The 15,448-nt window shown below is 31.1% G+C and overlaps 1 protein-coding gene across 2 annotated transcripts; it reads left to right on the forward strand.

The window, feature by feature from the left end:
- Positions 1–767: 767 nt before the first annotated feature.
- Positions 768–6,082, forward strand: LOC130962127 (putative disease resistance protein At3g14460). Of its 2 annotated transcripts, none has more exons than XM_057888224.1 (3): positions 768–4,762; positions 5,115–5,185; positions 5,726–6,082. In XM_057888224.1, the coding sequence occupies exon 1, from the start codon at positions 1,028–1,030 to the stop codon at positions 4,742–4,744; it is 3,717 nt and encodes a 1,238-aa protein (XP_057744207.1). In that variant the 5' UTR covers positions 768–1,027; the 3' UTR covers positions 4,745–4,762; positions 5,115–5,185; positions 5,726–6,082. The 2 variants fall into 2 exon arrangements, with proteins under 2 accessions (XP_057744207.1, XP_057744208.1); XM_057888225.1 differs by having other exon boundaries at positions 5,115–5,181.
- Positions 6,083–15,448: the final 9,366 nt, after the last annotated feature.

Raw genomic sequence — 15,448 nt, forward strand, 5'->3', positions numbered from 1 at the left:
AGTCATTTTGGTGAGCCCTTCTTCTTTCCAAGGGCTAAGTAATTATGTAATGGAACATTTGCTCAAAATCTAGATTATGTCAATGCTCCATATGTCACAGGCAGGATCCTCGTGTGGGTTATGTTATTTTGAATCTTGAACTGTTTAGGTAGTGATTATGATTTGGTTATGTAAGACTTATGGTTTTAACTATATACTCTAGTTATCAACTTGATATATATATGATGCGTATTTTGGATATATTTGGTTGTGGATATAATTTGGAGTATATTGTTGTTGTTGTCTTGGAAATGGAGGTTTATTATTAATACAGGGAGTTAATATTTATGTTGGTAAGGTCCTAGAAACAGAAGAGATTCTGTCCGTTTTTCTGAAAATTTAGTCGTTTGGCTTGCTGAGGGACTTGTCCCTTGAGCGCCAGTCATGACTTGGTTCGGGTCATGACATGATTAATATTAAATATAATAAATGTATAATTACTAAGTTGAACAAAATAAAAGGAACTATATAGAATTGAGTTAGAAATGGAGATCACAACGATTTGTTAGCCTCTCTCCAATTACCGTTTTGGTTTCTTTATGAGAAAAATACAAATAAAGAAATTGTTCATTTCGATTATTAAGATTTAAAGCAAAAACCACTTATTATGAAACTAAACAACTTGTAATTCTCTTTCATCTCTCAAATAATTTAAGAAAACAAAAATTTAAAGTTGCAAACAAAGTAAGCATAAGACATTCAACAAGGTCCGAATAATTCTATTGCCAAGTAATCTGTTGCATCTTTCAAAAAAGAAATAAAAAATGAAGAGTTAGTACAAAGCCAGCTAGGAACTCCACTGCTTAGAATTATTTTAAGTTACGTCGGAGACCCATACCATGTCTTGTTGCTAAGGAATCGTTGACTCCTCCTAAGCATACACTACTTGATTGTTTGAAAAATTTAGCAGTTCACTACACTGCAACAATTGTTCTCTTACCTTTCTCTGAAAATCCATTCACTTTGCTGTTGTTGAGATCATATCATCATGGCTGGTGCACTTGTTGGTGGAGCTTTCCTTTCTGGCTTCATTAACGTTGTCTTTGACAGGTTGCTCACAACGGATACGGTCAACCGGGTCTTGGGCAAGAAACTTGGCCCTGCCTTGGTTGAGAGGCTGAAAATTTCTCTGCATGCTGCTGAAGCTGTGCTTGATGATGCTGAGTACAAGCAACTGGGCGACGAACGTGTGAGGGATTGGCTCAACAGTCTGAGAGATGCTGTTTATGATGCTGATGACTTTCTGTACGCTGTACTCACCAAAGCCGCCACTCAAAAGGAGGTACGTTCTGTCTTGCCTAGTTTCTTCCTCAACCGACATAGGAAGATGGTAGATAACATGGAAGGGGTGGTTTCAAGAATAGAATTTCTTGTAAGTCAAAAAGATATCCTTGGTCTTCAAAAGACTACCAAGGATAATAACTTGTCATCATCATCATCGTCATCATGGCGAGAAACCACATGTCTGATGGAAGGGAACATATATGGCAGGGAGCATGATCAACAAGCTTTAATCAAGACAATAAATGACAACAGTGAATCTCAGTTATCTGTGATTCCAATTGTTGGCATGGGTGGGGTTGGTAAAACAACCTTAGCCAAATGGGCGTACAGTGTCGTGGAAGGATTTGATCTCAAAGCATGGGTTTGCATCTCTGAAACATTTGATGTTGCTGATATTACAAAGAAAACCATTGAGGAGATTACTAAAAATTCTTGTAGCCTTGGGAGTTTAAATTTGCTTCAAAATAAACTGCAGCAAATCTTGTCGGGAAAGAAGTTCTTTTTTGTTCTAGACGATGTCTGGAGCGAAGATGCCCATAAGTGGAAGCAATTTATAGCTCCTTTTCACTGTGGGGCTAAGGGTAGTTCAATTCTTCTTACAACTCGTATGAAAGAGGTTGCTTCAGTAGTTCAAACATGTCCCTCTCACTTTCTTAATGAGTTGTTAGAAGAGTCTTGTTGGTTATTGTTTGCAGCCAATGCATGTTTTCCGGAGTCAAACGGTATTCCAACATTAGAGGAAATCGGTAGAAACATTGTCAAGAAGTGTAAAGGGTTGCCATTAGCTGTTGAAACACTTGGGCGCTTGTTGCAAGGAAAGCGTGATGCTAAAGAATGGAATGCTGTTTTAAGGAGTGACATCTGGGAATTTTCTACGAAAAATAGTAAAATTATTCCAGCATTGTTAATAAGCTACTTCCAGCTACCTCCTTACTTGAAGCGTTGTTTCGTTTATTGTTCATTGTTTCCCAAAGATCATTACTTTGAGAAAAATGAACTAGTTTTGCTGTGGATGGCTGAAGATCTTTTACGGGTACCAAAGAGAGGAGAGAGTTTAGAAGAGGTTGGTTCTGAGTGTTTTGAAGAATTAGCTTCAAGGTTATTCTTTAAAAAGCTTCAAAACAAGTACAAGTACTATGAAGATTTAGATTCAACGTATTCAAGGTTATTTTTTAAACCAGCTAATAACTATTTTGTGATGCATGATCTCTTGCATGACTTGGCAATATTCCTTGCTGGAGACTTCTATTGTAGAATACAAGAGCTTCGTGAACAAGAAGAAAAGAAGGTTCTCACTCGCCATTTCTCATATTTCCCACCTCGAAGGTTAGATCATCCAATCTCAAAAGTCTTTAAGTCCATTGTGAAGCCAGAATCTTTGAGGACATCGTTGAATATCAATGATTTGTTAAGCATGGAAAGCAGAGCATCAAAGTTGAAATACTTGAGAGTTTTATCCTTTCGTAAACTTGATGTATTACCAGATTCAATAGTTAAATCGATTCATCTACGCTATTTGAATCTCTCTTGGACCAATGTTAAGACATTGCCAGAGTCGCTATGCGACTTGTATAATCTACAAACATTAATATTGTATGAATGTTCTAAACTGACCATGTTGCCCGATGGCATGCATAAACTTATGAAATTACGGCATCTTGTCCTTAGGGGAACTTGTTTGAAAGAAATGCCTAGAGGAATAAGTAAATTGAAACACATGCATATTTTAGAATACTTTGTGGTGGGCAAGCACAAAGACAATGGAATCGAGGAACTAGGAGGGCTCTCAAATCTTGAAGGATCATTTGAGATTAAGAAGTTGGAGAATGTTGTTGATGTGAGACAAGCAAGGAGTGCAAGGATGTTGGAGAAGAACCACATTGACAAGTTATCGTTGGAATGGTCTTTTGATGATGAAATGGTTTCAAACACAGAGACTGAGAGAGATATACTCGACGGCTTGCAACCGCACACTGGCTTGAAAGAGTTGAGAATGGAAGGATACAAGGGCGAAAGATTTCCAGATTGGGTGGGACACTGTTCTTACAACAATATGACAACTGTATGGCTAGAGTCTTGCAAGAATTGCTGCATGCTGCCTTCACTTGGACAACTGCAATGTCTAAAGTCCCTGTGCATTTCCGGTTTTCTTGAGCTCAAGTGTATTGGTGATGAGTTTTACAAGAATGACAGCGATCATCATTCCTCGCCTATTCCACCGTTTCCTTCACTCGAGGAATTGGTGTTTCATAACATGCCATGCTGGGAGGAGTGGCACGTACCTCACCCAGAAGCTTTTCCTCAGCTTAAGATACTTCAAATAGAAGGTTGTCCAATGTTCAAGGGAGATATGCTTAATGCCATATTGTGGAGAAGGGATTGTTGTTTGCGGGAAGATGAAGAAGGAAGGTCTGATGAGATGGTAGGTGGTGGGGATGCTTTATCAATAAACAGGGGATCTCCATCATTTAATGCAAGCACCATCAACCATCTATGTTGCCTCCAAGAACTACTTATTTCAGGGTGTCCGTCTATTGTATCCTTTCCGGACAATTGTTTACCCAAATCTCTGCAAAAGCTGAAAATCTCGAGTTGCCCAAAATTTGAATTCCCCGAGCAACAGCAGCGCAACTATGGTTTGGTAGAGCTACAAATAGAAGAGAGCTGTGATCCACTGAGCTCCTTGTCGTTGGATGTCTTTCCCAATCTCAAGAATTTGGAGATAGAAGGGTGTAGGAATCTGGAATCAGTGTCAATGTCAGAGGCACCACACGCTGCTCTTGAAGAAGTCATAATCAGGGGGTGCGACAAATTAGTGTCATTTGCAGGAGAAGGACTGGCTGCACCCAACTTGACTCATCTTGAAGTCACATATTGCTCGAAGTTGGAGGCATTACCACGTGACATGAAGAGTCTACTCCCAAGTTTACACTCTCTCCAGATATATGCTTGCCCAAACATTTGCAGGTTGGCAGAGGGTGGTTTCCCGCCTAATTTGAAATCACTTGAAGTGGGAGGTTGCGAGGAACAACTGTGGGATCTATCATGGATCGCCAACTTCCACGCCCTCACTCATCTCAGAATTTATGGTTTAGGGTGTGAGAACATAAAGTCATACCCAGAGGTGGGTTCGCTGCCTCACCTTCCCTCCCTTACCACTCTTCAGATATGGCACTTCGATAATCTGGAGACATTGGAGTGCAACGAGCTTCTCCGCCTCACCTCCCTTCAACAACTACACATTAAGTGGTGTCCAAAGATGGAGAATATGGAAGGAGAAAAGCTGCCTCCCTCTCTCTTGCGGCTTGAAGTTTATTGTTGTGGTTTGCTGGAAAAACACTGCAAGAACAAGCATCAACTAATCTGGCCCAAAATTTCCCACATCCCCACCATTCTAGTCGATTTCAAACATATTTCCTAAATAGAGATTTCTGAGCAGGTAATTATCTAACTTTACGGTTTTCATGCCACCACAATTCAATTATACATGCATCAATTTCCTTTTCCTCCAAAGAAAAGACCTCCCTCTTTCTTTAGACATTATTAACTAGTTGGACTGATAAATTTGCATTCTTTTTTTTCATTCATAGGGAAACCTCTCACTTTGTAGTTGTAGAAATATCCTCTGTTATTCTAAAAAAAAGTCATTCTTATAAATTCAAAGACAGGGAATGTATATATATATATATATATATATATATATATATATATGTATATTGTGTATCCAACATTTGAGAATTTCTTTACATAATCGATAAATGAAATTTACTGTTTTTATCCAACTTCTGCAGGCAGATTGTAATGAAGTAAAAGGGCCCAATGGTGGAGATTTCATCTTATGCAATATTTTAGCTTCATGTTGGTAAATTTACACCACTCCATTCCATTCTAGAATTTACTTTTCCTGTTGGGAAAAACAAAAATGTTATGAAAGCTTGATTTTGTTATATGCACTGAATAGTAAAATTGTGTTTCTGCCTTTGCCACTATTTGATATTTATGATGAACTTATTGGTATTGCCATATAGTAACTTCAATTTGATTCTTTTTCTGTTTTTCAAATCTATAGATTCCACTTTCTGTTAAGATGCTATTTTACCGTCGATCATTCATAATTTTAGCAAAGAGATAAATTGAAATCCTTTGAAAATATTTGAGGTAAAATTAAAACTTTTGCCAAACACCAGGGACATTCCTTTGTATGGTTTTCCTTGTTTCCTTTTCTTCTATTCTTTAATCTTCTTTTAAATTTATTTTTACAATATAACAGAACATGATGCGGTTTGCAACTTTGAGTGATAGGCTAAAAGAAAATAAAGCTTATTGTCTCGCCTGAAATGGAAAGTAAAGCTTCAAAATAATTTAACAATTCTTTTCCTTCTGTTTTTGCCATCTTTTGCAGGTAAAAAGTTCACAGATGTTAGAGATTTCATTGCACATGTATATCTATATATATGGAGATGTGAAGTGGATTAATGTGTTGGGAAGCAGTAGTGTTTTCTGATTTCAGTTTTCATTTTAATTGGTATCTACAATAGTTTAAATTAATGACTGATTTGTATCATAGGATTCATATCCACACTACATGTGGAGTTGCTTGGATTATTCAATTCAATGCTTTGTTCAAAGATAGGAACCATAGATGGTTGGTTGGTTATCAATAGCAGTCATGTTTGAACTTTGAACCAATATGCTAAACAAATGAGTTTCATTATCTAATGCAAGGGTTGTATCAAACTTGAATTGTAGGCTTTTTCTTTCTTTTTCTTTTGTTTTTTTTGGTTAAATTTATAATTCAAAGGCATGATTATGATTAACATCATTATTGAAGCTAGCTGAAGTAGTGTTACTTATATGTTAAAGCTATGATAATCTACATCTTACCAAGCATGAAACAGTTAATTTAATTAACTAGGTTGGTGCAACAGCTTTCATAATCCCTTGGAAACATATATGTCACAAAAATAAAGTAACTTCCATTGTTAATAATACAAGTTTTTTGACTTTTTCATTTGTGTAAATATAAATCTATGTTTTTTGTTTTTTATGTCTAATAAAAAATTCCATTATTCTTTTGCTTAGAGTTTGTGCACATCCAGTGCAAAATTGTAAAATGCATATAACATAAAATAATTAATAAAAATGAGACTCACATATGTTGGTTATTTCTCTAATTCTTAAGTATATTGTAACTATTATATTTATTTAAAAATTTTTCTTTTCTACTTATTATATTATTTAAATTGTTTAGACATTGGATAAGTATAATCTTATTTATGTCATTGGCTACATTTTTCGCCTTAGTGTACTCTTCTATTATATATAATCAACCCAAAAAATATAAAAAAAATGAAAGTTTTCTAGTCAATTATTTGGATTCTCTTGGTCTACGAAAAGTTTTGAAATTTTTAAGTTTATACTAATATGAAAATAAGGTGAGAAATCAATCAAATTATTCAACTTGTATACTAACTAGAATGTGACCCGCACGATGCACGGAACGGTAAATTAAGAATATTATATAATAAATATTAAAAATTATTATATTTTGTAAAATTAAATGAAATATGTATAAACTAAAAATAAATTTAAATAGTATTTTATTTAAAAGAAATAGTAGTATAAAGTATTTGGATGTTGGAATTGATTTTGTATTTGGTTTAATTGATGGAATTGGTCTTCTTATGCGGCACTCGTCTTCCTTTTTTTATTGGTTGTTGTTAGAGTTGTTGCTTTCTTCTTTCTGTCATAGATTGTTGTGAATGCATGCTCCTTATGAATTGGTGAGTTGTGTACATTTTCTTTTGTGTTGTTTGTTCTCTTTTTGCATGTATGGTCTTCTTCCGAAAATGTGTCTTGAATTTGTATCGTTTTTTTTCTCCTCAATCTCTTGATAGGTATGTGATCGTCTGATGATATTAGTGTTGGCGAAGTTGGTTCCTATAATCAATGAATAATATAAATTAGAAATAAAAATGATGTTTTAAATAAGTGATTTTTTTAGTATTACTTGTTTTATTTGTTGTAATGGGTGTTGTTGTTCAGTGTTTTTAGTTGGAACAAATGTCTTGGTAACGGTGTATTGTTGAGAACCTTCTTTGAGATTAAACTCATTTAGTTTGACTTCAAAAATAAGTGTGAGGTTGCACAAGTTTTTCAATTGGGGTGGTGCTTCAAGATCATTACTTTTCTGAAGTGTGATTAGATTTGAAGCAGTTGTGTCCAGCAATTTTTTTGCTTCGCCATCAAATAATACAAAAGTTGCTGTAGCACTTTGATCTGAAACCTTTAATTGAATTCTGAACCTAAAATAAGTATTGGGTTAATAACTAATAATTTGCTAAATGAGATTATGAAAAGTATATAAAGTTACCTTATGGTTGGATATTGTGGTGTTTGATTACATGTGCCACAAATATAGTTGTCTCCTTTTTTATATACTTTCTTATGATACTTTTCACATTCAACATAGTTCCATCCAAATTTGTCATCAATTCCGTTTATAGTTGCTAAAATTGTAAAGATCTTTTCCTATTCCAATATTCCATTTATGTTATCATTAGGTATATTGTATTTGAGTAAGAATGAATGTATAATGCATGTTGTGAGATTTTTTTGTCATACCTGATAATCAGATTCCATTGCATAGCCATTAGATCTTGAATAGTTATTCGATTTCTAATCATTCTACTCTAAAGATTTGTGTTGGCATTGTCTTGGCTTGGTATCTCCATTACTTTTTCATGTTGATCAGTCCTGTTTAGGAATTTTTTTATATTTATTAAATTGAATAATTAAATAAATGAATTAATTTTTGAGAGAGTTATTAGTTATGAAATACCCATAAGTCAGGCAGTCAGCTGTATGAATTTTTCAATTTCTGGATTGATATAGATTTTTGTACTTGAAGTTGTGCTAACCTAATAATCACCTAATATTATAATATAATAGGTTATATAAAATAAGATTGTGTTGTATTGTGTCAATTAATGTATTATATAAAATATAATTCTTTGAACTAAAAAAAAAACAATAAATTAAAATTTTTTGAAAAAGATCATACCTTTATATTCATTAACCAATGTTGATGTGAGTGCATCAATTTTTTGGCCCTTGATTTGTGTTGTAATTTTTTTATTTATCTGATTTGAGAGATTTCTCCACAATGTGACTTTCAACACGATGTTCCTAAAATTAATAGTATTTTGTTAATAACTATATATCTAAATGAAAAATGAATTGGTTGTATATTTTTTTACTCTTTGAGTATCAATTCCATTCTTCGTATTTTTGTGGGTTTTTCTTTAACATCTACTTGTTCTTCTTCTCCTATTGCATGCAGTTTTTCAATGACATCTACAATAAAAAGAACAAAAATGTGTTGATTTTTTTAATAAATTATTTTTAATAAGAATAATTGAAATAATATAAAATAAAATTACCTGTTAAAGTTTGTCTTTGACCCACTTTATTAGATAATGTTTCAAGTGATGCAAATTTAAAATAGTGTTGGAGAATGTTCAAAACTGGATCTTTGATTTTTTTTCACAATAGTTGTTATTAAAAAATCTGTTTTCATAGTACCTTTAATTGCTCTATACAAATCATTTGCATCTTCTATTTTCAAATTTTTTATAGTATAGACTTTTTCTTCTTCTAACAAATGTTTGAATTTGTTTATCATATTTTTCTTCACAATTACATGAAGAGGTGTTCCCTCCAGTGTTAGTAAATCATTGTTAACAATTAGTTAAAAAAATGATTGCGTTTATTTTTTTAAATTATTAGAAAATGAACAATGATTATCAAATTGAGAGAAGTTTAACTTTAACGATATTAAAATACAATTATATATAAAGTATTATAAAATAATATTAAAAGTATAAAAAACAAAAATAATTAAAGCATTTTTTTAAATTCAATTTAAAAACAGAATAAATTTGTTTATTTTGTACCTTTTCATCTAATATAATCATTTCTAAGAAAAGAGGCTCCTCTTTATTTTTGGGTGTTAATGTTTTTCATAGACGAACTACGCGAACTTTGATAAACCAATTGTCCGTATGTTTGGTTATATTGTCCAATGAATGATGCTCCATTGAGTAAGTTTGAGATGTTGTATAGTTTGGAAAGAAATTTCTTATGGTAAATTTGATGTTATTTTAAAGAATAGTTATTAGAGACTTATATAAGTAGTTCAAATAGTATATAATTTAAATATTTGTAACGTAAAATTTATTATGATTAATAATATTATTATGACATTTATTATATGGATATTCATTACATTTAATGATTGAGTTTATAGAAATTAATAAATTAATTATTGGTGTTATAAAGTTATTATATTGTTTATAACGGTAAGATATAATAAATATAATAATATAGATTTAATATCTTTATAGGTTACAAACTTAATTTCAAAATTTATAATTTAAAATGACTTGGTTGAAGAATATTTGTATATTATATGAATTTAATAAAAAACTTCTAGATTTATATGGACTTAATAGAAAATTTTTAGGCTATTTGCAAATGTTTAAGTTTTAGGAAGTTTTAGAATACTTCACCTACATGAATGAAATACACCCGATACTTGGTGTGACTATATGATACTCTTTTTGTATTGTAGAGATCCAAAGTTGAGACCTATGTTCACTAAAATAATGGCAGTAGTGAAGTAATATGCAATAATAATGATATAAATTTTTAATGAGTTAATTTACATAAATTAATAAATTAATTATTAGTATAATAAATTTATTGTATTATTTATAATGGTAAGATATAATAAATATAGGAATATGATTTCAATGTCTTTATATGTTACAAATTTAATTTCAAAAATTTTAATTTAAAAAGACTTGATTAAAAAATATTTTGTATATTATATGGACTTAATTAAAAATTTTTAGACTAATATTAATAAAAAATATTAGTCCTTAACGTTTCTCTTTGAACAATTAATATATACTAACGTACCGAAAATGACGAAAAATTTATTAGCATTAATTCAAAATTAATATTCTAATTACTTAATTAAATGATTTCATAAAATTTTGGAGTTAGAATAGAAGCCAGTACATCTTCTTTCTGCCCATTTTTTCTTATCCCACTTTTAAAGCAATTTATTAATTAATAATAGTATTTTTATCTGTAATAATGAATAATACCAATTATTCCTAATAAAATACATAAATTAGTAAGTTGAATTAGATAATATCATATTATTAAATGTGATCGGTCCTTGGTGGATCAAATTGAATGCCGATGTCTTAATGCTAAAGATGACCAAGCATTCCACCTAATATGATATTGTCACATTTAAATATATATTTTTTAGTGAAGTAATATGCAATAATAATGATATAAATTTATTTACTAACTAATAAATTATTATAAGCTTTAAAATGTAACTTTAACCTATTTAAATTGTTATATGTGATTAAGAATATTACATAAATTTCATAAACCAATTTTAAGTGGTTTAAATTATGATTTATAAATGATATGATTAAGAATTTTGTAAAAGAAAAAAATAAAAAAATTGTAGCATAATATATAAATAAATTTAGAAGTATACAAAACTAAGAGGAAAAAATATCCTTAAATTCAACCCATGGTTATATGTGCAATGTCTAAAAAGAAGTATTGAGATTTAATTTTCGGACCAGTTAGAGCATTGTAGATGTCGATCTTATTCCGAAGCGTGTTATACTTGTAGATACAACCATTTTCACAAAAAATATGTATGAGAAATTTTAGAAGAAAGAAATATAAACATTACTCTAGACGTAAGAAATTGATTACATATGAAGAAATATATTATCGCAAGTTTTTTCAAAGGAGTTTGGTATGAAATTACTCATCGACTCACAATGTGTAAGAGATGACTTACTTTATAAAAGATATATTCTCATGAGTTTGTTGAAATGCCATTGATATGGAATCAAGTACTGCAAGCATAAACGACTGGTAAAGAATAAGTTTATGAATAAAAAAGATAAAAGATAGGTTAAGTATATCTACTTTTAATTTCTTATATAAAATTACCTCAATGTTGTAATCCTTAGGAAAATACTTGGCACGAATTTTTTTCGTTAGACGAATTTTCTTAGTTGGCCTGGTTTCTGCAATTGATGCAATGCGGAGAGGTGCCAAGAAGAAGAGGGTTTCGAGAAGCATGAGAAGAGTAAAATTTGATTCGAGGAAAACACAATGGCTCATACCGGAAGAGCATGGAGGAAATAGGATCTTGGTACGGAGAGGTGCCAAGAAGAAGAGGGTTTCGAGAAGCATGAAAAGAGTAAGGAGTTTTCAGGCGAAAAGCATGAGAAAAGTAGTGAACTCTTTGGTTTTCAGAGGTTTTTTTGGGGTAAATGTTAATTTGTGTTTTTGTTGTTTTTTATTCTGTTTTTTAGTTTTTTTTTAATTTAAAAATAGAAGTTGATTTGGCAAGATTTGAGTGGTTGAAATTTGGCCAGATTTGATTGGTTGTTTCTAAAATTTTGCCACGTAAATAATATTGCTGACATGGCGTTAGTAGAATAAGAGGAATAACTTAGAAATAATGTAGTGCATGTTTATGTATCTACTTTTATATATTAAGAATAGATTACCACACTAAAAGGAACACGCAGTTTATGCTTATCTAGAATTACAAGATTTTTGCATTTTAAAAACAAGTTAAGGTTTTTGACTTTGAATACTAGCACAATGAAATGAAGAATATATTTTGTGGCTATGTTCTTTTTTAAATCTGCAAAGTCTAATTTAAAATTGAGTAATTATCCAAATCAGTCTTGATGTTTTCAAAACAGACACTTTAGTCCCATAGTTTTTGAAATACACAAAAAACTCTCCCACTTTTTACTCCAACAGACAAATTAGTCCCTAGCCTTATTTCTCTGTCAATGACAAACAAAAAATGCTGATATGAAGACATGGACTAAGCACACGTGGAATGTCTTTTCTTGTGTATCTAACATTTAAGAATTTCTTTACATATATCAATGAATCAAATTCGCTTTTTTTTCCCTTTTTTTTTACCATATTCTGCAAGTAGCTTGTAATGAGGTAAAAGTGTCCAAATGGCAGAGATTTCATCATATATAATCTTACACAATATTTTAGCTCCAGCTTGGTAAATTTACTCCACTCCATTCCATTCTAGAATTTACTTTCCTGTTGTGTTGGAAAAAAGTAAAAAAAAAAAAGTTATGAAAGCATGATTTTAGAAGGAATTAGTTATATGCACTTAATGACAAAATTGTGTTTCTGCTTTTGCCACTAACCAAATGGTTTTGGTATATAGGCCATATAGCAACTTGTTACAATTTCTTTTACCATTGATTATTCATAACCGAAGGGGTAAAAGAAAGTAAAGCTTATTGTCTTACCTGAAGTTGAAAGTGAAGCTTTCAAAATAATTTAACAATCTTGTTTCTATTTTTGCAATCTTTTGCAGGCTGTTTTAACTTATGTGGTTGAGATTTCATTGTACTTGCGTATATGTGGAGATGTAATGCTATACAGTGGCAATCATATCTTCATTTTTTTCATTCAATTCGAAGTTCATCTGAGGTGGTAAATTGGATTGATATGTCGGAAACAGAAGCAATGTTTTTGTAATTTACTTTCAAGTTGGTCTGTACATTAGAATGGACAGAATAAGAAATGAAGACATAATGGAGAAAGTTGGAGTAACAGTTAAAAGTTTTTGTTGTTGGTATCATTACTTTGTTCCTTTCCATAATTTTATCTTGTGATCACTTCTATCTAACTCCCTCTTTTGCAATTACATTTTTTGGTGGCATTTCTGTTTGTTAAATATACTTGCAGTCCTGATCCTAAAATCAAAACAGTGATCCAGCATAACTGCTGTACTATGCATTCTCACAAAAAGGTGGAGAAAATAAAATAAACAGAAAACTGTAGAATGATAAGTGTCTTTGGTTTTCGTGATGACAAGCACTTAGTCTTGAAATGTTATTAATTTGTGTATTAGTGTTTCTGGATAAGTTCTGAAATCAGAAGAGTTGTTTTCTTATTTTAGCTTCAAGTTAGTAACTTTACTCAATTCCATTCTCAAATTTACTTTTCCTGTTCTGTTGGGTGAAAGAAAAAGTTATGAAGCTTGATCTGAGGAGGAATTAGTTATATGCGCTTAAGGACAGAATTGTGTTTCTGCCTTTGCCACTATTTCATGTTTATGCTGAATGGTATTGCTATATAGGCCATATAGCAACTCAAATTTGATTCTTTATGGTCTTTTCTTTCATAGTTTCTAGTCAACAAAAAAAAAACAAAGCTTATGGTCTTGCAGGTAAAAGTTCACAGATGTTCGGGATTTCATATACATGTATATATGTGGAGATGTAAACTGGATTAATGTGTTGGGATGCAGAAGCAGTGTTTTCTGATTTCAGCTTTCATATCTACACTACATGTGGACTTGCTTGGATTATTCAATTCAATTTTTTGCTTGAAAGATGGGAACTATATCTGCTTGTTTGGTTATCAATAGCAGTCATGTTTGAACTTTGAACCAACATGCTAAACAAATGCTTCTCTCTCTAATGCAAGGGTTATATCAATTTTGAATTGTGTTTTTTTTGGGGCTAAATTTACAATTCAAATCCATGATGATTAAGATCATTGAACCTAGCTGAAGTAGTGTTATTATATGCTAAAGCTATGATAATCTACATCTTACCAAGCATGCAGCAGTTAAATTAATTAACTTCTAATCAAAGGTAGGTACATCAACTTTGATAATCCCTTTGGAAATATATAACACAAAAATAAATAACTTTCGTGGTCATTAATACTCGAATTTGGGCATTTCTTACATATCATGTAGATATAGGTCTTCTTTTTCCAATTAGTTAGACCAATAATACCATGAACTGATGTTTTTCATCAATGAAGTTCAGCAAATTAAAACCAATAAGGGAATGACTCAAAGCAATTAAAACAGTACTTCAGAAAACAAAATAAGCTCATGATCCTATAGACATTGTTCTCTTCAAAATTGATAGTGTAATTTATTTAGGAGTATCTCTGAAAGAGGACTTTATTTTATTGTGTATAAACAAATTGAAAGTTAAAAAAAAAAAGAAAGAAATCATCATATGTCCCTTATTAACAGCATAGAAGCTCCTGCAGTCACTCTAGAAAACCGTACTATTACCTTGCTCACACAAAAGTTGAAAGCCTTGAAATTTTGTTGCTTCTTCATAGAGTTGAAGCTAATTTTTTTTTATAATCACTTGTAATTGTTGAAACTAGAATGTGACCCGCGCGATGCGCGGGACGGTAAATTAATAATAATATATAATAAATACTAAAAATTATTATATTTTGTAGAATTAAATGAAATATGTATAAACTAAAAATAAATTTAAATGGTATTTTATTTAAAAGAAATGGTAGTACAAAGTATTTGGATGTTGGAATTGATTTTTGTATTTGGTTTAATTGATGGAATTGGTCTTCTTATATGGCACTCGTCCTCCTTTTTTTTATTGGTTGTTGTTAGAGTTGTTGCTTTCTTCTTTCTGTCATATGTTGTTATGAAGGCATGTTCCTTATGAATTGGTGAGTTGTATGCACTTTTTTTTGTGTTGTTTGCTCCCTCTTTGCATGTATGGTCTTCTTCCGAAAATGTGTCTTGAATTTGTATCGTTTTTTTTCTCCTCAAACTCTTGATAGGTATGTGATCTTCGTCTGATGATATTGGTGTTGGCGAAGTTAGTTCCTATAATCAATGAATAATATAAATTAGAAATAAATGAATTAATTTTTGAGAGACTTATTAGTTATGAAATATCCATAAGTCAGCTGTGTGAATTCTTCAATTTTTGGATTGATATAGATTTTTGTACTTGAAATTGTGCTAACCTAATAATCACCTAATATTATAATATAATAGGTTATATAAAATAAGATTGTGTTGTATTGTATCAATTAATGTATTATATAAAATATAATTCTTTGAACTAAAAAAAACAATAAATTAAAATTTTTTGAAAAAGATCATACCTTTATATTCACTAACCAATGTTGATGTGAGTGCAACAATTTTTTGGCCCTTGATTTGTGTTGTAATTTCTTTATTTATCTG

Source organism: Arachis stenosperma, chromosome 2 (assembly GCF_014773155.1).
Source record: "Arachis stenosperma cultivar V10309 chromosome 2, arast.V10309.gnm1.PFL2, whole genome shotgun sequence".
In the NCBI taxonomy this organism is placed as follows: Eukaryota; Viridiplantae; Streptophyta; class Magnoliopsida; order Fabales; family Fabaceae; genus Arachis; species Arachis stenosperma.